At 42.5% G+C, this 24870-nt stretch overlaps 1 protein-coding gene across 5 annotated transcripts in view; it reads left to right on the top strand.

The window, feature by feature from the left end:
* The window catches only part of SH3GL2 (SH3 domain containing GRB2 like 2, endophilin A1), a 215954-nt gene extending 206215 nt beyond the window's left edge, over positions 1–9739 (top strand). For all 5 annotated transcript variants that reach the window (XM_073228452.1, XM_073228453.1, XM_073228454.1 and 2 more), the window contains 5 exons: positions 521–654; positions 2471–2629; positions 4194–4297; positions 6136–6266; positions 8169–9739. In XM_073228452.1, the coding sequence (XP_073084553.1) occupies positions 521–654; positions 2471–2629; positions 4194–4297; positions 6136–6266; positions 8169–8368 (728 nt within the window). In that variant the 3' untranslated portion in view covers positions 8369–9739. The remainder of the gene's footprint in view (positions 1–520; positions 655–2470; positions 2630–4193; positions 4298–6135; positions 6267–8168) is intronic.
* Positions 9740–24870: the final 15131 nt, after the last annotated feature.

The following is a 24870-nucleotide window of genomic DNA, read 5'->3' as shown; positions in this document are numbered from 1 at the left end:
CCGCTGCTCTGTTGTAGATGGCGCCCAACTCTGCTGCGCCAGGTGAATTCCCTCACTCCTCACCCCTCGGACACTCAGTTACCAGACTAAACACTGTCTGTTTTCACTCCTTTGTGATGTGACATCTCAGCAAATGACCATCCTTCCTGGTTGAATGCTGCTCTCTGTTGCTGGTATTTGCTTGTTCTGAGTGCATTGGCTTTAAACAGGCCTCCTATGAGGGAAAGCTAGTACTTACAAGGGAGAATAGGGAGCTTCCCAAATGGCTTTTTAAAAGAAAAGCAAAATTTTATGTTCTTTATAATGGATACTGCCCCCATGGGAACATTGTCTATTGTACTGTATGAACTGTCTTGGGTAGAAAATACAGTGTTCTCTGGAGGGGCATATATTGTCTCTCATCCTAGGTATCTTCAGAAGACAGGCAGTAATCCCTGGGTTTTCATTTGTGATGGGCCTATAAGGCAAATGCATTTCACCTTTGTTCTTTAACTACAAGAGCTTCATTCTCCCCTTGCAGGCCCCGCCCTTGGAGAGGTGGGGGAGGCCATGCGGGAACTCTCAGAGGTGAAAGACTCTTTGGACATGGAAGTAAAGCAGAACTTCATTGACCCCCTTCAGAATCTTCATGACAAAGATCTAAGGGAAATTCAGGTATCTGCAGCTAGTCCTTTGGGAAGTGGGCACTTTTAGTCATACAGATGTAGGTGCCATTTTTCTTTAGAAAAAAAATTTTAAGTTTAGACCATGTTATCAGCAGAACACATGAATGGCAAAACAGTCCAGCAAGAAACATTGAGAGAAACCAGAAATGCAGTACTTTTTGCCCTGCTATTATGACTGTGCCCTTTGGATTTCATTTGACTTCTTGTGTTCAGTTTTTCAAGCTTTTTCCAAGTTTTTTCAGGCTTTTTTTTCCCTCCAGAAGGATAATATCCTTTCCTTGATGCTACGTACTTTTATTAATTTTCCTGTCATTTCCTGGGCTGATTTCACTGTCTAAGACGCTAGTTGTACCAGTTGTTAGCTTGAATACATAGTTATTCTACCACTCTATAAACATGTGCTGTGTATTTTCATAACAGTTAGGATTGAGGAAGAATAGCCAACTCTCCTCTCTCTAAAGCAGGTAGAACAGTTGAACTATTCCAAATAAATCAGGTTCAACTGGCTTTGCCTCTGGCCAGGTGTGTAATGTCTGCTCATTCACTTCTTCAACAAACATATTTGTTGAACCTGTCTGAAATTTAACTTTCTTTATTGTACAATGGTCTACCATAACTTGAAGTGTCCTAGATCTCCTTATTCTAACTTAGATTGCCTTCACCTTACTAGTTGCTCAAGGTTACAGTTAGTAAGTGGCAGACTGACTTTAAATCTACAATGTAACTCTGATTCCTCTACTCTACCCCATAGCTGACTGCAAATACAGATGTTTCAGGAGAATATTCCTCCCAAAGGAACAAACATTTAGCTTGGGTCAGGGCATGGCCTGGAGACAGGGTGTGCAGTGGAAGGGAAGGTCATGGATATTGTTCTTCTTCCTTTACTTCTCATTTCTTTACCACTCCCAACTCTGCTTTCATCTCCTTCCCTTTCTTTCCTTACATACCCAGGATCAAGGGAAGTCTAGGATTTTCTCCCACCCATTAGTAATGGAGCACTGCAGCTTTCAGGGAAAAAAAATACTTTGTAGTTTTGGGAAGCTGCTTTCCTACTTGGTCACTAGCAGTGTTGGGGTGAGGCTGGGCAGCCACTGCATGGTGGGGATAATGCAGGGTGGGATTGAAGCACACTGTGGGGCGTTAGACCCCTTTAAAGTCCCTTCCAAGTCAGGTTTTTTGACCAAATTTTATCATCTGTCAAATGGAAGACTTAAAGACTTAAACTACTCAGTGGTTCCCTCAGAGCTACGTCAGTCAATAAGTGTTAAGACAGAGATTTCTAGAGCCAGCCCTGGGTTTTCAAGTTCAGGGCTTCAGTAATCTATGTTTTTAATAAGCAATTTATGTGAGTCTGACAGACTTGCTTCCTCAAAGTTATAGTCATTTCCATCACTAATGTTCTATGATTTGAAAGCAAGATTGACATTCTTTCTCACTTCATTTCAAGAAAAGATTTTTTCTGCTGCCTTCTTATGAGACACCATTCCTCGTGAGGACTTGTGGGGACTGTACCCATGCATTGCATGTACACACATCCCCAGCTTCTGTCATGGGATGAAAGGCACATTCCAGCTTGGCTTTGGCCCTCCAAGGGCAGGAAATAAAGGACACTGGTATTTCCCACAAAATCTTTGGCCTTTAGAAACATTTACCCCACTGACACATATTTATTTTTCTGGTGACATGATTTTTAGAACTTAGCCTATCTTATTTTGGTAGCTAATGGGCATGATGGTGAAGTGAGCTGTCAGTAGACCTTTTCCATGAGTGCTTTTGAATTATATTCCTGCCCTTAACTTTTTCAGCATCATCTAAAGAAGTTGGAGGGTCGACGCCTGGACTTTGATTATAAGAAGAAGCGACAAGGCAGGATTCCCGATGAAGAGCTCCGTCAGGCTCTGGAAAAATTTGATGAGTCTAAAGAAGTTGCTGAGTCAAGCATGTTCAATCTCTTGGAGATGGATGTGAGTGACTCTCCTGTGGTTTTTAATGTAATCTTGCCATTGAGGCACAAGACTAATGTGTTAAGGGGGTATGTAAATGATATTAATATCTGATTGCACTATGTGGTGAGAGTGTCAGTAGGTGGTTATTTTTTTTCCTAGTTGTTTGAAATAATGAAGAAGATTGAGAAATGGTAAAGTTTTTTCTATATTCCTATGTTGGTTTGATTTAACTAGATTTTTGTTTACTAATGATCTTAGAGTATTACTAACAGTGAGAAAATAAAGACTGTTCTGATGATCCATAGCTTAAAAAATACTCTGTTGAAATATAGGGCAGATTGACTTCAGATATAAAAGAATATCAACTAAAATGCATTCGGGATTGAGTATCCAGAATAGGTTAAGATGTTTGAATTTTGAAGTAAAGTTGACATTTTCTTTCAAAAAGTAATTTCCATTGAGACTGGGTGGGTTACCTTTGGGGTATAGATGAAATACTTCAGAAGCTGCTTTCAAATTTCAGAGTACTGAATTATTATTCATGGCTTTAGAAGTTACATTTTGTTGAGTTCTTTTAGCTTCAAAGCCATGAAGACAGTCCTTCTTTCTGACCACTCTTTGATAAATCCTGTTAACCAGCTTTCCTGTTCTTGCTCACACCCTCCTCCACTCCCATCAGTTGCTGACCAACTTCTGCCAAGGTGTTCACAGAGCCTTTATGTACTTACCACTTAACTGCTTTGCCCTGACTGCTGATGAGGAGGCATGTTGAACATACCCCTGGTTTCCTGCCACCTAGACAGTGTCAGTTTGTGTTTGTATAAAACAACTTGTGTCCCCCTAACTATTGCAGAGGATTACTGTAGGCATGAGGGGTGCCCTGAATCACAGTGCTCCATCACTGCACCCAGTGCCCCACCCATCCCAAAACCCACGGGGCAGTGTTGCCTCTGTTGACTTGCAACCGCTGTTCAGCTAGATCACAATGTGAGACACAAAATGAAGAATAACTAAGGATGCTTAGGCTATTAGAGCTCAAATGAACCCAAGATGTTGCTTGACCCAACCCCTTTACTTTGCATATGAGGCTCAGAGAGTACAAAGCATTTTCCATAACCGTTACCTCCCATGGTGCCTCATGTGAGAAATCAGTATTCACAGCTTTATTAACAGCACTCATATATGTTGACTGAGCATCTAAAGTATAGGGAACAAAGTGTCCTTTGGTCAATGTATCTTTTTCCTATAGAAGATCAATAAAATAAGCAAAATCCTCATCAGAAGGTTGTAGCTAAGCACGAGACCATTCAGTGAGACTTATGTGATCTTCAGGAGGATTACATACTACTAATGTTGCTTCTCCTCATGATACTGGAGTATCCAAGCATATGAATGCTTTCTCATCCTTAATTGTTTTGGAACCTGCAAAACTATCTGTCATAGCCTGGCTCCCCATACAGTCATGCATCACCAAGCATTGAGCTATGTGTCAGGGGCAGCTCTGTCATATGTACTGGGCAGTCATAGTTGCTTAAGGGCAGTGATCAGGTAATGAAGGTGTGATTCCCCCACCAATCTGCAGATTGAACAGGTGAGCCAGCTTTCTGCGCTTGTCCAGGCCCAGCTGGAGTATCATAAGCAGGCAGTCCAGATCCTGCAGCAAGTTACCGTCAGACTGGAAGAAAGGTATTTGGCAGCTCGCTTCATTTTCTATTTCTACTTTCTTGCTATGAAATGATGTGTAAGGAAATCATAGAAGACATTTGAGGAGGAAAACTTCTGCCAAAATTCCCACTGATCCTTCACAGGCACCTGTGGAATGTTTGTTTTGATTTGATTTTGTCTTGTGCTGTGTTTTACTTTGTTCCATTGAATCTAATCTTGTGTTTATGAGAACTGAATACTTGAATTATATTCTGGCTGCCACAGGTGGGACACCGGGAAGCTCCCAATGGTAATGCATATGATTTGCTGAGCAGCTATTGTGTGTCGGTACTGAAGTCATTTCATCATCAATCTCATAATAGCCCTGAAAATGAAGTGTTATTCACTTTGCCTAATAGATGAAGGTGAAGTAACCTCTCTCAGGGAGATGAAGGAACCTGCCCAGGATCCTGCCGTGGTGCAGACTGGGCTTGATGGTCAAGCGTTGACCTATCTATAAGTCTGTGTCTTCCACACCTTGTTTCTCTCGCAGATGATTAAGTCCTCCACCGTCAGAGGGAGCTGCTTTTGTGTGCCTGTTCCAACCCTCAGATGTGGGGTCGCAGTAGTTTTTTTGTGAATGGGCCTTCATGGAGTTAGGTCACAGCCTTGCACAGCTATGTGCTCTGCACTATGTGTTACCTTATTTGGCTAGATTACGCAGAATGATTTTGCTGTATGTGTAAATCAAAGGATTGCTTCAGCAGCCTCTATTCTCAGATCATAACCAGATTAGATTCTTATTGCTGATGAGATGGCTAAATGCACATACAAAGCCTCCGATCCTGGCCTGCTGCACTATGGGTTCCTCTGCACCTGCTTCCACTGTTCCCGTCTGACCAGCCTCTTCCTGTCCTCAGTGTCTTCCCGGAGGAGTGCTTTGATTGTGCACTTTCCCTCAGTGAACCCTTGTGGAAGTATGTGTAACACTCTTTAGCCTCTGGAAAGGTTTAAAACCATGCACTTTAACATATTAAGAACTAGTATGTGTCTTTATGACATTTATTGACATCAAGGGCCATTTTTCCTTTTTTTCTTCTGAAATGTGTTCAGAGTCAGTATCATTCTACCATCACAGTGCCTTATACTCTCCTCACCTTTGCAAATCTGTTGTATCTTTTGCTCAGTGAACACCTGAGACTGTGGGAAGTACTTAGGGGTGTATGGAATACATTTAGTGGCCTTTCCACCTTCCTCCTATCTTCCCTCATTTCTTTTCTGCTTCCTGTTTCTCAGACTGGTCATTGTTCTTAGCACACAGTATTTCCTCCTTTCTTTCCTCCAGAGCTTCCCAAGAGGGTAAGCTCTTTTTTCTAGACAAGACTCCTACCTGTCTTTTACCTCCTTTCTTAAACCTTCTCCAACCTCCCCATGTACAAGTAGACCCTTCCCCCCCATGCCCTCATGTTCCCATAGCATTTGCACATCTCCAGAGCAGCACTTATTACAGTTTACGGTGATCCATTTGTGTTCTGTTTCCACCACAGACCATAAGCTGCTTGAGGGCAAGAACTGTCTGTCTTACTCATCGTTGTGTTCCCAAAACCTAGTGCAGTGCATTATCTGCAAAGAGCACTGAATAAATGGAGGAAGTGAGGGATTGATAGACAGGATGAAGAAAATGAGGGTATGACCTTGGAGGAACATCCTTCAAAGCAGAGATACACACAAATAAGAAAACTAAGGGTCCACTTCAGATGTCCCCTGCTCCATAATGGTAGACTGGTGGGTGAGCTATACATTTCCTGGATTTTATTGCTTTTCATTTTGCTTCTTAATTGACTACATACTGCTCCCTCCACCTTTTCTTTTTAATGCAGAATAAGACAAGCTTCATCTCAGCCTAGAAGGGAATACCAGCCAAAACCACGAATGAGCCTGGAGTTTCCAACTGGAGATAGTACTCAGCCCAATGGGGGCCTCTCCCATACGTCTACCCCCAAACCTGCAGGTAAGGAGTGGGGACCTGTACACTTTATTGCATGATCTTGGGCACATCCTGCTGACATACTTCTAGAAATTCTAGCAGCAGTCCAGTCTCGCTGCATAAGAATATGCAGTGATGTATTTCTTACAGAAGTGTTCCATCAGGTAGAAATTCTTTTAAAGGACGCCTTCTCTTCTCAGTGATCATTTCTTCCCTCCTTTCTCCTCCTCTCCCCTCTGTAATTTTTATTTTTACATCCCTTTTTCTCTGTCTCCATCATCAGCACACACTAACCTCCTGACTAACGCATTTGATTTTGACTTTCTTGGAGGTTGTAAGTCGCCTGAACATACCAGTTTGCTGCTGGGGGCTGGGTAGACAGCTTTCTGTTTTTCCCTTTCTGTGATTTCAGTTTGAGAGCGAGTGCCCCTAGGTGGTGTGCGCCACATGCGCTCACACAGAACCCACAGACGGCAGCTCCGCGACTGTGTGCAGTCAGAGTTCTGGAGTCACAGGAGCACACTGTCAAATATATTTGCAGATCAATTATATTTTGAATCTCAGCATCTGCTAGCTTTTTCTCCTCCCCATGCTCCAACTGATTCACTGAGCTGTTGTAACAGGGTTGGTATGGTAAAAGCTAAAATTTATTTTTATCAGGAATATTGACATGTACCCAATAAGATGTTCTTTCAGCTGGTACCATCACTCTCTATCCCCCTACACACCCCCACAAATTAGATAAAAACCTGTGCTTGAGACGTTTCAACCTTACCATTTGCTTTGTTGAAGACATGGAAATTGTCTTAGAATGGATATGGATTTTAAAGATACTCAGTTTTCTCCCGTTTTCCCTGTTGCCTCAACACTTGATGTTCTACAGGAGGAAATGTTTTGTGAGATGCTCTCAGGAGACCATGAAGGAAAAAAATGCGGCCTGTGGTGGCATTTGGAGCTCTCTGCCATCTGTGTCCACCTCGGCTGCTCAGAGCCCCCAGTGAGGGGTGTGAACAGCAGCAGCCCTTAGAGGTTAGCTGGCTGCAAGGACTAGCTGTATAACATGCAACTATTTATAACTTGATCCTCCCTGCTCAGAAGCCAATCCCATATTTCACTTTTTCATTTGGATACTTATTAATTTTCTGCTTTCTTTAAGTAAAAATATATACTGCATCATTTCCTTTGAAAGCTATCTAGATGACCCAGGTGCTGTCTGTATATGTCTGAGTTTATTGCGTAAACATGCTACTAATATATATGGTCACTTAAAATAGGTATGGTTTTAAGATAAGATTGAAGATATGACTCCATCCTTCACTGTCTTACTCAGGGAGGAGCACATTGTTCTGTATATGCACTCGTGTTCTACACAGCGTCACACCGCCCAGAGTCTCACTGTTTTGTTTTCACCACATTATAGAAGTTTTCCAGAGGCTGGAGTCTTTATTTGTAAAAAATGAAAACTACAGTATACTCTGAGGTTGCAAAGCTTTGTTTGTGTAATTAACCAGACTGTTCCACTTGTGCAGAGATTTTAACATGGTAAGAATTCTGGTCATGCTGTATTTCAACCTAAAACTCTATAAAACTCCTTAAGTCATTGGGTCTCCCATCTCTGGGCATGGTCAGGAAGGCACACCTTGATGAACTGTGTTGTATGTGTCACAAGAATAGATGTGGCCATTTTTCATACTGGAAATGGAAATACAACAACTTCCAAAACTCCAAGGAAGCTCCTGAAGACGGGGAGAGGGCAGATGTGCTGTGGCAGAGGCTGAGGACTAGTTGCAAGAGGAAGTTTCAGCAGGAGAATGAGTGAGGGCAGAACTAAGGGGACGGCAAGCTGGGTGGGTGCAGCTGGTGGAGGGTGTGTGAATTAAATTCTCCTTGTCTGTCTGTGTTCTTCTCTCCTGCTTTTACTCCCAGGTGCCCCGATGGATCAGCCTTGCTGCAGAGCTCTGTACGACTTTGAACCTGAAAATGAAGGGGAGTTGGGTTTTAAAGAGGGTGACATCATCACACTCACTAATCAGATTGATGAGAACTGGTACGAGGGAATGCTTCATGGCCAGTCAGGCTTCTTCCCCATCAATTATGTGGAGATTCTGGTTGCCCTGCCCCATTAGGGTGTTGTGCTGACTGGCTCACCTCTTGACCCAGATAGTTAAGTGTAACCACTGCTTTGGTAATGCTGCTCCTGACACATCCCAAGCGCAGGCCGCAGTGGTCCGAGTCGCCACGCCCCACCAAGCATCTTTGGCTGACTTGTGCAGTCCCACAAGGGTCATGGTGATCGGTGGTATCTTCTTAGCCTGGTGGGCATGGCATGTGCTTTTTAAATACCATCTGAGACCAGCCAGTAGTCACAGAACTGCTATTTACACAGTTCTCAGGAGGCTGTGGCTTCTTACAAAAGGACCATGAGCCACATCCCAGAAAAACCATCCTATTGAAGATACTATCTATCACCCAGGGGCCTTCCCAAGGTCTCAGGTTCTCCATTTAAGGAGAAAGATCTTGCTTTCACATTGCTCCCTCCCAAGTATGTGAGTCACAGAATTGTGGAAGAAAGCCTTACTCACCAGCAAATTGTCTTCTGATCTGAATGAGTTAGTCCCTTGATGCTATCGGCAGAAAGTGTTGATTGTGGGCTCAACAGCCGTTTCTGACAACAGTCGCCTTTGTTCCTCCTCCTAACACCTGTTTCTGAGGTATAGCCAGTTTCCTTCCCTCCCTGCTAATAAAGCCAGAGGGAACTCCCATTTTATTTCTAAGTAAAACAATTAGCAGTCAGCATATTGTGGGACAGGCTGACAGAAGAGATTTGCCATTGTGAGGAATTGGGAGTAGATACGGTTCCAAGATGAACTTGCTTGCTCTGTAGAGAAGCCATGTATGTACATGGCCATTTCTGAAGGTAAAGGAAAGGGGAACAAATACCTTCACCTCAGTTTTATTTATTAACTGTGTGTTTCATGAATCCATTTGGCACAGAGACACAAGGAAAAAACACTAGAAACCATTTTCGTGCTAGTTCATAGACTAAGAAACAGTAACTTTCCTTTCCACTTTTACCTTGTGTTCTTTGAACATCATTTGTGCATATTCTGCCCTCAATGAGGACCAAATAAAGATGATTTTTGTGCTTAGAAGTTTAAGATGTGTGGCTGCATATGCAAACTTTCCCTCAATCCAGTCATCACTTTCATTTCTGCCCCTTCTTTCTCACCTTCCTGTTGTGTGGACAGTGCTGTGCGTAAGCTTATGAGTGTTTTGTTTTGTTTTGTTGGTATCCATCCTTAAAGCCCTGTTAGGCACTCAGAGTTCTATTTACCCAGCTGTACAGACATTCAGAGATTTAATGTGCTGCTTCGGACCTGCCGCCTGTGGTAGTGGTTCATGTGAAGTGAAAGGCAAATCTTACTGCTTAATGTAGAAAACTCTTACCATGGGAAGCACTGCTGTTTCCAATAAACACTGCTGAAGACAGAACCAAAGGCTTTGGTCCTTTCCTTTGTGTCATTTCTTCAGTGGGGGGACTAGATCTTGTTTCAGTCTCCATTGCCTTCTGATGCAATCCGAGCAGACTGGGTTCCAACCTCAGATCTGTCTCTCTGTAAGCAGGGAAGTTTCATTATCAGGAAGCAGACTCTCCTGGACACTGGTAACTTCTGAGTAACCCTCGAAAGGAGATTTGGGGAAGAGGATAAGGAAATGAGAAGAGGAGGTCATCTAGAAGTTAAATATGTTATCATCAATAGAGATATCAGAAGAATACACTGTTCAGAGAGAGAAATAAAATGTATCATTTGAACTAGTCTTTTGTTGTCTTTCATGCTTGAAGATAAAGAAATAGGCATGAAAATATAGATTGGCCAAAAGCCAGCATTCTTTTCTCTTTGTGTGAGGTTGGGGTAGGGGGGGATAGGGGAACAGTACCTACAGGATATGTGTGTACTGACATCCTGAGAAAATCAGCATGTTCTTTATATTTTGGGTGCCCTTTGTATTGGTCCATGCAGAGGCCAATACTCTGAATGTTCTAATCTAACATGAATAGTTTTAATCTAGTATACTAAGTTCTGTATGTGAACTGCTTTAACATGAAAATACTATTTTTGCTCACTACATTAGTTAGAGTATTCCATATCAATTCTTAAAACCAATTCTAGAAAAAGATTACCAGTGACATTGTGAATGAATAAAATTCAGAAAAGTCACAGATTATTAGAATAAAGCTAATAGGGTTACTGAATATAAGATCATATTTATATGTACCAGTAACAATTAGAAGGAATTTTTAAAATGTCATTTACAAAGGCATCAAGAAATTAAATCCATAGATATAAATCTAACAAGAATTATACAAGATCTCTACATAGAAAAATTATGAAAGGTATTTGAGAAAAAATAAGACCTTAATAAATGAAGAGATTTTATATGTGTATGGACTGGAAAATCCACCATTGTAAAGATGTTCTTTTTCCCCAAATTGACCAATGGATTTAGTGCAATTTCAACCAAAATCTCAGAAGGTTTTTTTCTGTGTGTGTGAAAATTGACAAGCATATAAAACTTACATGGAAATGCAAAGGGGTATTTCTTCTTGAAGAAGAACAACAAAGTTGAAGGACTTACTCTTTCTAGATATAAAAGAAAGGTATAGTAATTAAGAACATGGGGTATTGATGCTATGGTAAAAAAGATGATCTGTATAGAAAAGTGAGCCCCAAAAGATACATACAGCCATTCAACCGTATTTGAACCAGTAAAGCATTCCATTGTCTTCAGTGTCATACATTCATATATAACTACAGCTGTATAATAACAGTTCTGTAACCCCAGAAGAAAACTAATGGAATAATCTCAAATGCCTCAAATAGAATAATCTTATTATGAGTCAACGTCAAATGAAACAAAAGCCATGACCACAATTTCCAGGAAGAATTAATATTTATTTAAGGAAGTCATTTGGAGAACATCAATAATAAATTCACCAGATTCAAGACCATCTGAATTCCTTATTTTTATTGGAATATAATAAATTTCTTTTGAAAACCTTTAAATAATAGAAAAGAGCAGGCAACACTCTGGACCACCCTTGGGGAAGTTGAACTTTCACCAAATATTTGTTCTTTCATAACTAATCACAGAATGAGCTGTGAAGTGGAAACAGAAGCAGAACTGAACTGAACTGAATGGGAAGGAAGTTCAGTGAGGCAGATGTCTCATTTTATTTTTCCAATAGGTCTGACAGTTCATAAAGAGAAAGCTTTCTGGGAAATAGTCATTTTCCCCTAGTTTCTATTTGCTGAAAATAGGTAGACAATAAGAATGATGTGACTAAGAACTGAAACCTCCATAAAACTATCTCTAACATATATCTTGGAATGTGCCAAGTCCTATTCTGCATAGGCTCGGTAGTGGCTTAGGAAATCAGGATTACCCAAGACTCCATTTTCAACACAGCCTCTAGGGGTTTGGCTGGAACCATGTGGGCACTCTTAGGGCACGTATTTCAAGACCCTCTTATTACCCATATTAAGATCTGCTTGCTATGCAGACTGCTTTTCATCCCCTGCACTTGGTGATGGTGGCGTAGGAAGGACTTAACGCTGAAGAAAGCAGCAGCCAGAAGCTCCTATTTGAAACTCTGGGTGATGGTTGATGAAGACTTTCTGGGTTACATGGAGAGGTGGCCACACCAGCAGTTTCTAGGCTCAGCCACTGTGTACCTGGCATGAAACCCTATATTAAAGGAGCTGTCAAGAAAAGGACAAAGGTTTGTTTTAAAAGGCCCGGTGAATGTTAACCACTTAAAAGGTCAGGCTGTTGAGCATCGCTCAGCTGTCAGGTCTGCCTAGGTGATGGCGGCCTTCCACTTGAGGCAGGAAGAGCTGTGAGTTCGGAGAGGAATGGGGCATGTTCCCAGCTTTGGAGGCAAAAGGACAGAGAAGAGCACTGCAGTTCCATTTCATTGAAAAGTAACCGTCGAATTTTGTATCACCCTGTGTGATTAGGTGCTGATTCTCAACCCAGGCAAAGATCTGGCAACTCCTTTTAGAGAAGAAATAACAAAGGTGTCCACAGTGGGGACAGTGGAGAATAAAATTTGAGTATTAGGACAGTTCGAAGATAGTTGGAGCCCTCTGTAATCTGGGTTCTTTATTATTTTTTTCATGGCAAATGTAGTCTCAGGATGTTTGCAGGATAGCAGCACCATCCCCATTGGAAAGTTACTTCTTCTTCACTTAAGTCACTTACTGTAGGAGAACAAGACACAATATTACTGCTTGGCCACCTATCTCAGAGATCACTAAATCAGGAATTTTCCTTTTTTTATATTCCAGGCAGGCAAAATGAAGATTTGTTCACCTGGCAGAATCTGTTTTGATTATAGGCCTTTAGTGGCCTTTGAGCAATAAAAATAGATTTGTATTTATAGCTGTGTTTGAATTTCTGATATCACTCTTTCCACGCCAGGGAGCCAGACACATGCAACACTTTTATAAGATGATATTTAAAATCTCAGAGGGGGAGGATATGGGAACCACCATTATTTATTACCCCCTATCAAGCACTTTGATAAGCTCAAAATATGTGACTTTAATCGAAGACTTAAGGTTTCAAATCTTAAACATGCAGCTCTTAGGGGTTGATACACTGGACAAAAGCTTTTTTAAGTGGGTTGATTGCTTACCCAATATGGTATCTGATGGTTACCAGTATTTAGAGCTTAAAAAGGAAATTGAGAATTTACCAATGTTACAAAATAATCTTAAGACAAAAGAAAATGGTGAACTTCTTGATAGTGAAATAGAGTATGTGATCTTACAAAAGGCAGACTTTATGGAATTTCAGATGTAGGTGATAAAGCAGAATGTAAAGTGAGAGAGGTTTTAAAAGAGACATTTTTCACACATTTCCCTGCAAGAGATTTGGTCTCCTTAAAATTTTTCTATGTGTAACTGGTAAAATATCCCGATCCTTTACTTTCCTAAACCAAACCAAGGATGGCTGTTGTCCCTGCTCCCATCACATTGGGCAGGCATTGCTCATTCAGTTCCAACTGGAGAAGGGCCTCTGCTTCTCAGCCCATCATGGTTTTGTTGCCCAAGTGCTTGTGATCTGTAGAAGGCTCTGCTCCAGGCATCTGTGGCCAAGCTTGTGGGTCTTTGCTGTAGCACCAGCACCGAGCATCCCTGGACACAGCACCATCCTCACTGAAGTTACCCCTTCTTCGTTGAGGCCACTTACTGTAGGAGAACCAGACACAGTATTACTGCTCGACCACCTATTCCAGGTACAGTGATTGGCCTGAGTTTAGGAAAAGGTCAGAGAAGCTCCATCAGTAATTACGTGCATCACTTACCAAACCCCTGCTTCCACCAGGACTCATGGATATGAGGAAATCAGGGAGGCACCTAGATTCTCCTAAGCTTACCTGATGAGTCACTCGGGGGTGCTTCCACAAAGTGCATCTCCATTTTCTTGTTCCAACTTCTCAGAATCAGAGTTACCTGTAGAGGGGCCTAGGAAGATGTATTTCCCACCAGAAAAGTTTAGGAAACAATTGATTGCAGTGCTTCTGAACTCTGCCATGCATCCAAATCCCTGGGGCTTGTTAGAACAGAGGCCTGGGCCCCATCCCCAGAGATTCTGGGATGGAGCCAGGGAATTCCTATTTCTAGTAAGTTCCCTACTGATGTGGCTGCTGTTCCCTGGACCGCACCTGGAGTCACGCTGCTCCACTCAGTACACTTCTGCAGGAGCCAGCAGCTTCTGGATTGTTAGGCCCTGCTTCTGGTGCTGAGAGTGATGACAAAATAGAGAGGTGTTGGTCAGTTATTCCACCCAGCTGATTTCCTCTTTGTGTTCACATGCTGAAGAGAACTTCCTATGGAGAACGATGGCTTGAGAAGATCCAGGCATTTCATTGTAGACCTGAGAAGTCCCACTTCAGTGGCCAACGGTGGCTGCTTATCGCACCCTTGAGAGTCAGCGAGCTTTCCATGTGGTTCTCAGACTGAGGTAAATTTGGAAAGTACTAGACCAAGTAAACATGGCTTAATTATGCAGCTAGCTGTTGACTTTTTCTTATTTTCTATTTTTGCTTTGATTTTTTTAGAGGCATTCACTTTTATTTGCTGTTTAACATTGGATGCATGCATTTCCAGCCTCAGAGTGATCTTGCAAATCCGTGGCACCCCAATGTTTTCCACATGTGCTGATGACAGGGAAGACATGCTGGGTCTGAGTGTGTGCTGACTTAACATTCCGCCGCCTTCCCAGTCATGCCCTCATGCTTTACTGCTCACTTCTTCTCTTGTGAGGGAATCAGAGAGGTACATCTGCAGTGAGACCTAAGTGTCTCTGATGGGGTAAATGTCAGATGTCTTGCTTATTCAGGCCACATACTTCTGTTCCTATGAATCATCAAGAATCATGAAAAGTGCCTGCTAACATGCAGATTCCTGAGTCCTGACCCCAGAGATGCTGATTCCATGTCTACAGTAGACCCCGTAAAGGCATCCTGTACCAACCTGTGGTTCTCATGCAGGCGGTCTGAGAAATCCTGGCTCTGACTTGGGAAACCTTAGGTTTGTGAGTACCATGGAGGAGGGGCAGTTAACAGACAAGTGTTGGCAGCCATGGTGGGAAGAGGAGGCGTCTTCCTCTGGCTTTGCTGTGTGAGTGCTCCCCATGCCAAGAGTCAGTCAGAAGTATAGCCGAATGTACAGGTTAATCCCTGGCCTCAGGAGCAACAGAGCCTTAGTCTTGCCCTGACCTTTTAGGAACAGCAAAGGATCTGAATTTATTATGTAGGAAATAGAGATTGGGGGATGGGGGGTGGAGGATGGGAAGGAGGGAAATGGTTCATGAGGCTGAGGAAACCGATTTAACATGCCCGAGCACTAAGACTGTGGTGCCATCTGATTATTCTATATTGTCTTTTAAGTTCTTTTTTTTCCCTTTTGTTATTTTTATTTTCCTCAAAGCTGCTTCATGGAAACTAGATTGCCCTCTGCTGTCCAAAAAATATATATGTGTATATTTCAGTCAGTTAAAAGTCTGACAGATTTATCTTGTTGTTTTTAATCATGAATAATAAGCAGAGTTTTAAGTTCTCCCTCTTTCTATGGCATGATGCTTAAGCATTTGGTCTTTTAGTCCTTTTTAGCACATCTGGGTATCAAGTTGATACCCAGTGAAATAATTGTGATCTTCAGGAATACAACTGACTTCTTGCTCCTCTAATAAAAAAGCATGGTTGTGGATCACACAGCAGAGTTATCCAGTGAAGACACAACTGACCCCATTTACAAGGGCTGCATGTTGTAGTATAGGAATTTGCTGCAGTCTCACCACAGTTTTCTGCAGCTAAGCTGAAGAGAAGTTCACCTTGGACAGCAACAACCTTCAAGGGAAGTCATCCCCACAAGGATGAAAGTTACAAAGTGGAAATATTCTCAGAGAAAATTTTAAAACAGTTTTGCTGAGGTATAATATACATACTGTAAAATTTACCCATTTGAGATGTACAGTTGAATGATCTTTATTAAAGTTTAGAGTTGTGCACTATCACCAAAATCAAGTTTTAGAACATTTCCATCACTCCAAAAAGATTGTGCCCATTTGCAACCAATTCCTGCATCTTCCCCTACCTCCAGGCAACCTCTAATCTGTGAGTTGTGTTGTTTTAAAGTATAAAAATTGGGACATTTTTGTTAAGTGGAAAGTTTAATTGATAAATGGTACTGCCATAGTTGACTATCCATCTGGGAAAATACTGCACATGCTCACCTCCAGGAATCTTCACTTCTTCCTGATCATTGTGCAGAGCGGCTCCGATTACTGCAGGCCATCACCATAAACAAGCTTCAAGGCACTCGCCGGGACCGATGAGGGTACTCCAGGTGTTGCATGCTGAGGCACAGGAGAGGCCTCCCATGCCAATAAATACACCTTTTTCACACAGCCATCCCCAGCTCAGCACTCGCAAGATCCACTCTTACACGGCTTCCTCTAATTGCTGCCAGTACGTGTTAGCCTTACTGTCCTTCAGTGTGTAGACTGTTCCTCCCAGGGCAGGGACTGCAGTTCTGTGCTCTGGGAGGGCTGGGCTGTGAGGCTGTGGATAAAGTGAGGGTCCCTGTGGCCAGGATTCTCACCTGACCCTGGTTGGCTAGCTCACTACACATGTGGGCAATGCATTGTTATTGACTCTATATAAAGAGCCCTGTCCAGTGCTCTGGGTGACACGGTGGCATGGCTGCAAGGCTGCAGGAGAGCAGAGCAGACGCTGGAGTGCTGGCAGCACTGAGGACAGAGGCCCAGAACACTGCTGTGTGTGCAGAGAGGCCCAGGGGCAGAGACTGACTTGCTGTGTGCAAACTTGCTCTGAATGGATGGGATTTTAGTGACTGACCTGCCACCATGGAAATAAAGTTGGGTATAAACCCTTTCACTCCAAGAATGTTTTACTGTCATTTCTTTGGTCACATTGAATCCATAGTGAACTTGTCTGGGGCTGAAACCCATTGGCAAGGCAGAGGCTGTTTATCAGCCTGGAAGCAGTGAGAGGCAGCAGGGCAGAGCCTGCAGAGTAGCTGCCTCAGGTGCAGACTTCGTGGGGTCTCCGGGAAGCGGAGGTGGTCTCAGCTGGCAAAGTGGAGGAAAAGATTAGCCTCTCTCACTGGGGATGATTTAGGGGAACCTGTGAGTTCAGCAACCTAAGCCTTGTCCACCTCGACGTCTCCATCCCAGTCCCCTGAGCCCCACTCTTCCTGACTTTGACGTAAGGGAACTGTCAAGACTGTACATCCATTTTCTTTATGGCTTTGATTTTGCACTTGATTTCCAGTACAGTCTGCCCTGCAGCTGCCGGAGGTAAGGGTCTCCTAAATGCTTCCCCAGAGGCCTTCTGGTCTGTGCAGAATATGATTGGCTGACCTGTAGTTCTCATTTTTTTTTTCAGGATATTCAAAACAGTTACCAAAGCCAGTGATTCCACAATCCTCCTAATTACCATTCCCTATACTGTTCAAGTACCTCTCTTCACCTTCCACCTGCACCTAATCCTAATCCCCAGCAGGTAAGAGTTCATTATGGCGCTTTGCCCCTCAATGACCTCTATAGATGCGATCCTTGCCATCTGACTAGCAGGTGGTCAGCTCCAAAATCCCATTCTGAGAATTTTCTTTCTAGGGCCATTTCTGGTACTGATTCTCTTAGACTGGCACTCCAACAGGCTGAGACAGAGGCTTGCACATGGGTAGTTTTTGGGGGGACTGTGATTCCAGGAAGCAGGAAATTCAGGAAACAGAAAAGCCAATACACAGGTACCTTATGGACGTGTGGTGCTCTCCTGCTTGATAGTTAGTGCTTAATCCCACTGGAATCTTCCAAGGAGAAATGTTAACTCCGGGAACAAAAAGGGGAATACACGTTTTATCTAAAGGCTCTGTCCTCCACACTTCTGGGTTTTGCATGGCTGAATGCAAGAGTGGGTTGCCAGGAAGTGAGAGGTAGGCAGCCTTAATCTAAGGCAAGGGTCAGCCCATCTGCATCTGTGCAAAGTCATTCTGTGTAGAAGTGGATGCTGCAGCTTTGGCTGGAGTAAGTGGGGCTGGGAGGATTTGGAAGGGGTGTGTCTGCTCACTCCATTTCTATCCATCATGGAGCATCTGCTCAATCCATTTCTGACCTTCTCTCTCCAGATCTTCCAATTCTTGTTATTTTCAAGAGTTATTTATTTATCGCATTGGGATGAGCCCTTTCTTTGTCTGGAGGGAGTATATTCTTGCTGGTGACTTTTGGCCTGGCTCCTTAAGCATGTCCCCACATCCCCCTCCCCACAACACACAGCTTCTTCCTAAATAGCTTCTGCTCCTAATTTGGTTACTTTGGACAGGGGGGCCTGTCCTGTCTGTCCTTTAGATGTTTTTTTGAGGCTGAGGGTTATGTATCTTCCCTAGTTTTGCTCAAAGTGGCATTACCCATGCTGCTGTTGTTTCCATTTATCTTGTTTTGTGTGACATTCTGGAGAACTGGGAGACTTCTGTTTCATGCTGCCATGTTTATACTGTAATTCCTACTCTGATTCTTTTAACCAGAAGGAAATGGAAATATCAGGTGTCTGAGTGACAAAGTCAGAAAGTTTTACTCTTCTCCTGTGTTACTATTCTTGCAGAGCCAAACACTATTCAGATACTAATTTTGTTGATTTTAACCCCTGCTGAAGGCAGGATGTTTCAATTATATTCACAATCCTGACCCCAGAGATAGCGTGGCTTCCCCAGTAATGACTGTGGACATAGAGGGGTGTTGCACACACAGCCATGCCTCTGTGGTGGCCACCAGGGGGGGTATTCCCTGGGGAGAGGGAGTCCCTATTCGGACACAATTTAGTATTTTTCCTCAGGGCAGGAAATACAGGCCCATGGTAATATCTAAGTGCAACTCTCTTATCTCATTTGTGGCAGACATCTCCCCATGCTTTTATAGAAATACAAAACTCAGCAAGCTTGATTTCTAACCAAAGAGGGACTTTTAACATGTTCTTCCACTGCTGCATAGGAGTGGGCTGCTTCTTTGGTAAGGACTCAAATGCTTCAAGTATTTTGTTCAAAATCCATAGCAATAGCCTGTGACTCCCTTCTGCTTCACAATAATAGGAATTTCCCAAGGCTGCTGACTTGCATTACTTCATTCAACCTGTACAACAAGCCCAAGAGAAAGGTGGTGGTAGCTGGTTTTGCATATGAAGGCTCAGATTTCTGACTCCAGTATTTCTGACTCCAAAGTCCATTCTCTCCTTGCACCATAGCACACAGCACTTCAGCTAATTTGTGGATGAGGAACACAAGTCCCAAACTCAGTAGACATGATACCCCCATTTACTAGCTGTTATTTTGAGTAGATTACTTAAACTCTCTGTACCTCAGTTTCTTTGTAAAATGGGGATATAAGAACACTGGCCTCATTGCTGTAGCCAGGTTGAGCATGAGTTAATGTAATGAAGTATTTAAAATAGTGCTTGACACAGCATGGGCATAGCATATGGTGTAATAAAACCAAACAAGCCATGGTCCACAGATTCTGGGACTAGAATCAGTTCTTCTGATTCCTGCTCTAAAGTCTTCCTCTATGAAACATTTCTGGAATGGTGATTAAAGTCAATGGGAAAATGGATTGTATTTTCCAAATGCTCTCCACACCTCTTTTCAGCAAACTGGTATAATATTAAACAGTGATAGTTTTTATGTTTGGTTATTGGAGACTGTATTTGGTATAGAATAATTCAAATACATTCACTAAGAGATAATTTATTGTCTTTTCCAGGGAAAGAGCAGGACCTCATAAGGTTGGACCAATGGGTCATTGAAGAATGGAGGTGACAAATTGGGCACCCCAGGAAAATTGAGGCTGGGCAAGCCAGACCAGCCATGCCCTGTGAGGCTTTGGAATGGGTATAGCTCATTCTTGTTCTGCACAATATAGTGAAACTCTTGGTGGCAAACTCTTGGTTGCTAACATGCCCTACAGCAAAAACAGAAAATAAATGAATTGATGCATGTAATTGGTAGGTGCAAGGACAGCACTCACTTCAGACAAGACTAGATCTAGGGGCTCAAGCAATATCACTGGGGTTCTGTTTTTTTTTTTAATTTTTTTAATTTTAAATTTAAAAATTTCTCAGCTCCTCTTATTTCTACCCCTGTTAGTAGGCTGATTTTATTTTCTCCTGCTGATGCTGGGGTTCTTGTTTGAGGAGTCAAATAATGAACTTAGCAAACATCCAAGGTAGGAGAGCCAGGGAGAGGCTTTTATTGAGAGATACAGTGAGAGGACAGAGCTCCTGGCTCAGGCCAGAAGGGGACAAGAGAGCCCGTAGTGGGTGAGTTGTCTAGGGGTTTTATAGGCAGTTGAGGATTTTTGGGAATGTGAAAAAAGGCTTAGGGGTGTGGACTTGTTAAGTGGTTCCTGAATATTTAGAATTAACTTAACATAAGGAATTTCCTGCTCTGATTTCTCCCTGGGATACCGGGAGTCTTGGTCAGGGAGCATATCAAACAAGGCTGCCTGCCCAGCCTCAAAGGTTGGCTGAGTTATTATCTGTTTGCTAAAGAGTAAGTTAAGATTCTTACTCCTTAAACTTCTTGGGTGTTAAAATGCAATCTTATGTTTAAGATGGAATCCTTCCTACCTTTTATTATGTTGTTTACAGCTGGGTCTGCATGCTAAATTAATTGCCGTGTTTGCAAAATCACTTCATCAGATCTGAAGGAGGAAAGAAGCACACAGGCCTGGGCCTTTAGCATGCTAAAGTGAATCTTACACATGATTACAAATTATTAGCATAATAAAAACATGTACCACTCTTTTTTATCAGGGGAATATTAACTGACTCTAGAGCTTAATGTTTAACACAGAGTTTTGGTAGGGGGTTTCCTTGCACATGATTACATTGCTCTGACTGTAAATATCCTGCCTTGCCTTTTCCAGAGGCCCTCACCCTAGGTACCCGTGGTCCCTGTCTCACTGCCACAAGAACTCCTTTCACATTGCAGGAATATGATTGCTGACAGATCCAAGTCTTTATCCTCACAGGAAGAAGGGCCCTTTCTTTCCAATATCTAATTAGAAAAATCTCATTAAGAGCTGCAGTTGGCCCTTCTGGGATCATTATCCATCCTTGGACTAGTCACTGTGGTCTGATCACTATGGTGAGGTGGACAGAGTCCCATGCAAGCGCTAGCCTTGGCCATCGCCCTCCCTTGTGGAGTAGGAGAGGCTTGAGAAGGGAATGCTAGACAAAAACCCATCAGTGTCCACCCTGTCTCTTACAGCCAATGTCAGGCTCTCTCAGTTGTTGCTTCCTCTTTACCTTCCAATCTAGTTCTCAACTGGTTTCTGCCTCTTTGTTTTATTTACCTTTTATAACCTCACCTGCCATTAGATTTAATGTTTGCATCGGATCCCCCTGACTCCTGACTCATGTTTGCATCTCAAGGGTTGTGGCTCAGATGTGCTCTTCTACTCTTTCTGCTTTGGACATCTACTTAAGCAAGGTTTCCTTCTTTGGAAAGTCCTATGGAGTCCAGCTTCTAGCACCAGTTTCACCTTTCCAATCCCTTTGAACTTCCCAGAATCAGAGATCTTGTGTGACATCAGAGTATATTTAGGATTCATGAAGCCAGTAGTAAGTCGTAAGGTTTCAGTTTGTAAGAATGCACTTAAGGCAATGAGGGGTGGGATCAGAAGAACATTAGATAGGAAGGACTGAGGATTAACAGTGACTGAGAGTAAGAGTTCTTGTCCTAAGAAAACTACGGTGCTTGGAGATTAAAGAGAAACAGGTCATGCTATGGTCAATAAAAAACATGGGGACACCAATATAGCTTTTATTTGAAGGAGGACTTGATAGATTTCTTAAGATTTGTTGGGCAGTTGTGTCTGGGAAGGTTGCTCCCTATGCACTAGGTGAAACCTCAACTTGGATGGGGCCCGGTTCTTGACTCTGACCCAGAAAGAATTTACAAACAGATCAGAAAAGTGTATGAAAGGAAGGAATTTATTAAAGTGAGAGTAGTAACAAATGCCAGCAGTGGCACAGGCTATAGAGAGCAAGGAAGAACAGAGGGAGAAAGGGAAGCTTGTTGACCTGCTCAGCATAGGTCAGATCCGCCATCTCTTGAAGCCAGGGTCACCTGGCAGCCAGAGTCCACTTGAATCTGCCCGGCATAAGAACTAAGCCCCTACCACCCCAGGATCTGGGGGAGCCACAGAGCACTGGATGGAGTGAGGTTATGTTCTGAGAACTTCTCAAAGCAAAGAAAGGAGATTCAGGGGCAGGCTGCTAAAGAGCGCAAATGTGCAGCTGCAGTCCCGTCTGGGTCACCCAGGTGATGGCAACTTGAAAGCCCAAATCAGAGATCTCATTAGCCCTTCCCTACTTTTCTGAAGTAGAAGAGAGAGAGAGATGACTTGTGTTTAGGTCTAGAATAGTGAAGTGACGAAGACACTTACCACTGGGAAAAGGGGTCTTTTATTAACCTCCCGAGAGGCTTGGAAGAGCACAGAGACAAAATGCAGTAAATTGAGCAGCAAGAAGGCTTTATTTAAGGCAAAGAACACAGTCGAAGAAAGGGGAGGACAGGCAGCCTCAGAAAGGAGTTGTGCCTAACGGCTTAGGATTCATGTCTTCTAAAGATTTCAAGAACGGGGAAAAGGGCCAAGGGGGGTGTACGCATGATGTCTGTCTCTGGTGAGAGACATAATGTCATCATCCATGGTCAGTCCTCTAGATACTGTAAGATAAACTTAACATAAGGAGTTCATTGATCCTGCTCTTCTCCAGAACAGTGGTTACCCTCAAGCGGTGCAAGCATATTGTTTAGGACTGCTTGCCCTGCCCTAAGAGGGGGTGGTTTGTGGCTGATTACCATAAAGTGTGTCAGGAAGCTTACCTCCTAGCCTCCCATTTTTAAAATGAAATCTTAGCCTTCAGATGGAGTCCCTTCTGTTACTATACTATTTATATCTTGGCATTGTTCATCATAGGCAGGAAAAATTAACCATGGTGCTCGTCCCATGTCCCTGCCCTACCTCAGACTCACTTAAAAATTGAAGGTTTTTTCTCCATCTATTTTTATTTCCTGCAATTTGTTGAAGACAAGAGATCATTTTATAGTGTGTCCTCTGTTTCCAGTAACTTAGTAGTTGGTTCTAGAGAAGAGGCTTGATCAAATTCAAGCTTGAGTTCTTAGCAAGTCCACCTCATAGGTAATGTGTTCTTTCATCAGAAGGCATTTAATCTTTATCATTTATCTGTACTTTTGGCAGTCATTGATGATCATTCCTTACACACATTAATAGGAGTTGCAAAGTAATGATATTCTGTCATTCTTTCTTCATTTATTTTCTATAATACTTCTATAAAGAGAAACTTCCTTTCATCTACTGTTTGCTTCCAAGTGTTATGGTGTATATAGGAAAAACAGGATAAATTCTTAATTTTATTTTCTGTTTTCTTGTTTTCAAAACAGTTAATTCATTAGCATCTCCAATAATGACCAAAAGAAACTATTAGGTATCAGTATGAACTCATGAATGTAAACAGATGTAATATGTTTTAATTCTTTGAGGTTATCCTTATTGATTCTCACATTGCCCCTGTATTAGTCACTGAATTCCTTCATCTTGGCTTATGTCTTTTGACACAACCCTAGGATTCTCTGCTAGCTTCTGTGCTTTCTTGTAAGTGAGATGTACAGGCTCAACCGGTAGGCCTCTTGCCCTAGAATTGGAATTGACCATGTCTTCAAGGAGTCCTGGTTCTTTTGAGCAGGAGATAAAATCTCAAGACCACAGCTTAGGTACTAAGGAGTTATATCTTCTGAATTAATCAGAATGCTAGGTTATTCAGTGATAATCTATATAAGTAATATATAGGCTCTGATAGTTACTAATTCCATGAAAAGGCTCTATAGATTTTCAGAAATTTTGGAGGGTTTATCAGGGTTCCCCAGAGAAACAGAATCAATAGTCAATCTCAATCAATTATCTGTCTACACACATGTATATAAAAGATACTTTCATGAATTGATTCATGTGATTTTATATATACATGTGTGTGTGTGTGTGTGTGTGTGTGTATGAATTTTTTTATGCGCAATTGGCTTGTGTGATTATGGATGCTGAGAAATTTCACAATCTGCAGTCCACAAGCTGGACACCAGGAAAAACCCTTCCAATCCAAGTCTGAGGGACTGAGAACCAGGGAAGCTGATTGTGTAAATCCCGGTACAAGGGAAGAAGACTGATGTCCTAGTTTAGGGAAGGAAATGAACCCTTCTTCCTGTACTTTTTGTTCTGTTAAGGCGCTTAATGGACTGGATGATCCCTGGCCACTTCGGGGAGGACTATCTATTGTAATGAATCCACAGATTCAAATACTAATCTCATCCAGAAACATCCTCACAGATATACCCAGGAATAATGTTAAATCTGTGGCAAGTTCCCTCTGGCAAGTGAAGTTGAAACATACAATTAACATCACAGAAGGTATGTTTGACAGTGGTTTGTTTAAATCGTTTTGTGGAATGACCCTTAATTATTCTAGGAAGGTCTTCAGAGGCCACTTAAAGATACAGGCTGTTGTTGTCCAGAAAGATTGAAGGTCGGGTATGATGAGAGACCTGTGGGAGGGCTGATCAGATGAGACGTGCTAAGTGAATAGAGAAATCAAACTGGGCTTTCAAATATAAGTCTAAATTGAAGTCACTGGGCCAGGTGCTTCACATTTCAGGCATTAATTTGTGTGAGCAAGCTGTTTCTCACATGGGCAACCCTCTGTAATAAGCTTCAGGAGGACTGGAAGGTAGGATTTATTTATTTAATGATGGTTCAACATTCCATTCATTCAAGCAACGCGGGAATGCCAGCTGGTGGGAAAACTATCGCATAGGCTGAAAAGGCCATATCATCCAAGCTGCATGTTTTTTGTGCAGAAAGCTGAATTTTAGTTTTAGTGTGCTTAATCTGAGCTCAGCTAGTTGTTGATCATAATGATAGCCTGATGCAATATTCCCACCATGGGGCCATTCTTGCCCAGAGGTCTGAA

Source organism: Manis javanica, chromosome 2, assembly GCF_040802235.1.
Source record: "Manis javanica isolate MJ-LG chromosome 2, MJ_LKY, whole genome shotgun sequence".
Classification (NCBI taxonomy): Eukaryota; Metazoa; Chordata; class Mammalia; order Pholidota; family Manidae; genus Manis; species Manis javanica.
Note: the sequence above shows the minus strand (reverse complement) of the source record. Positions and strands in the feature narration are given on the sequence as shown.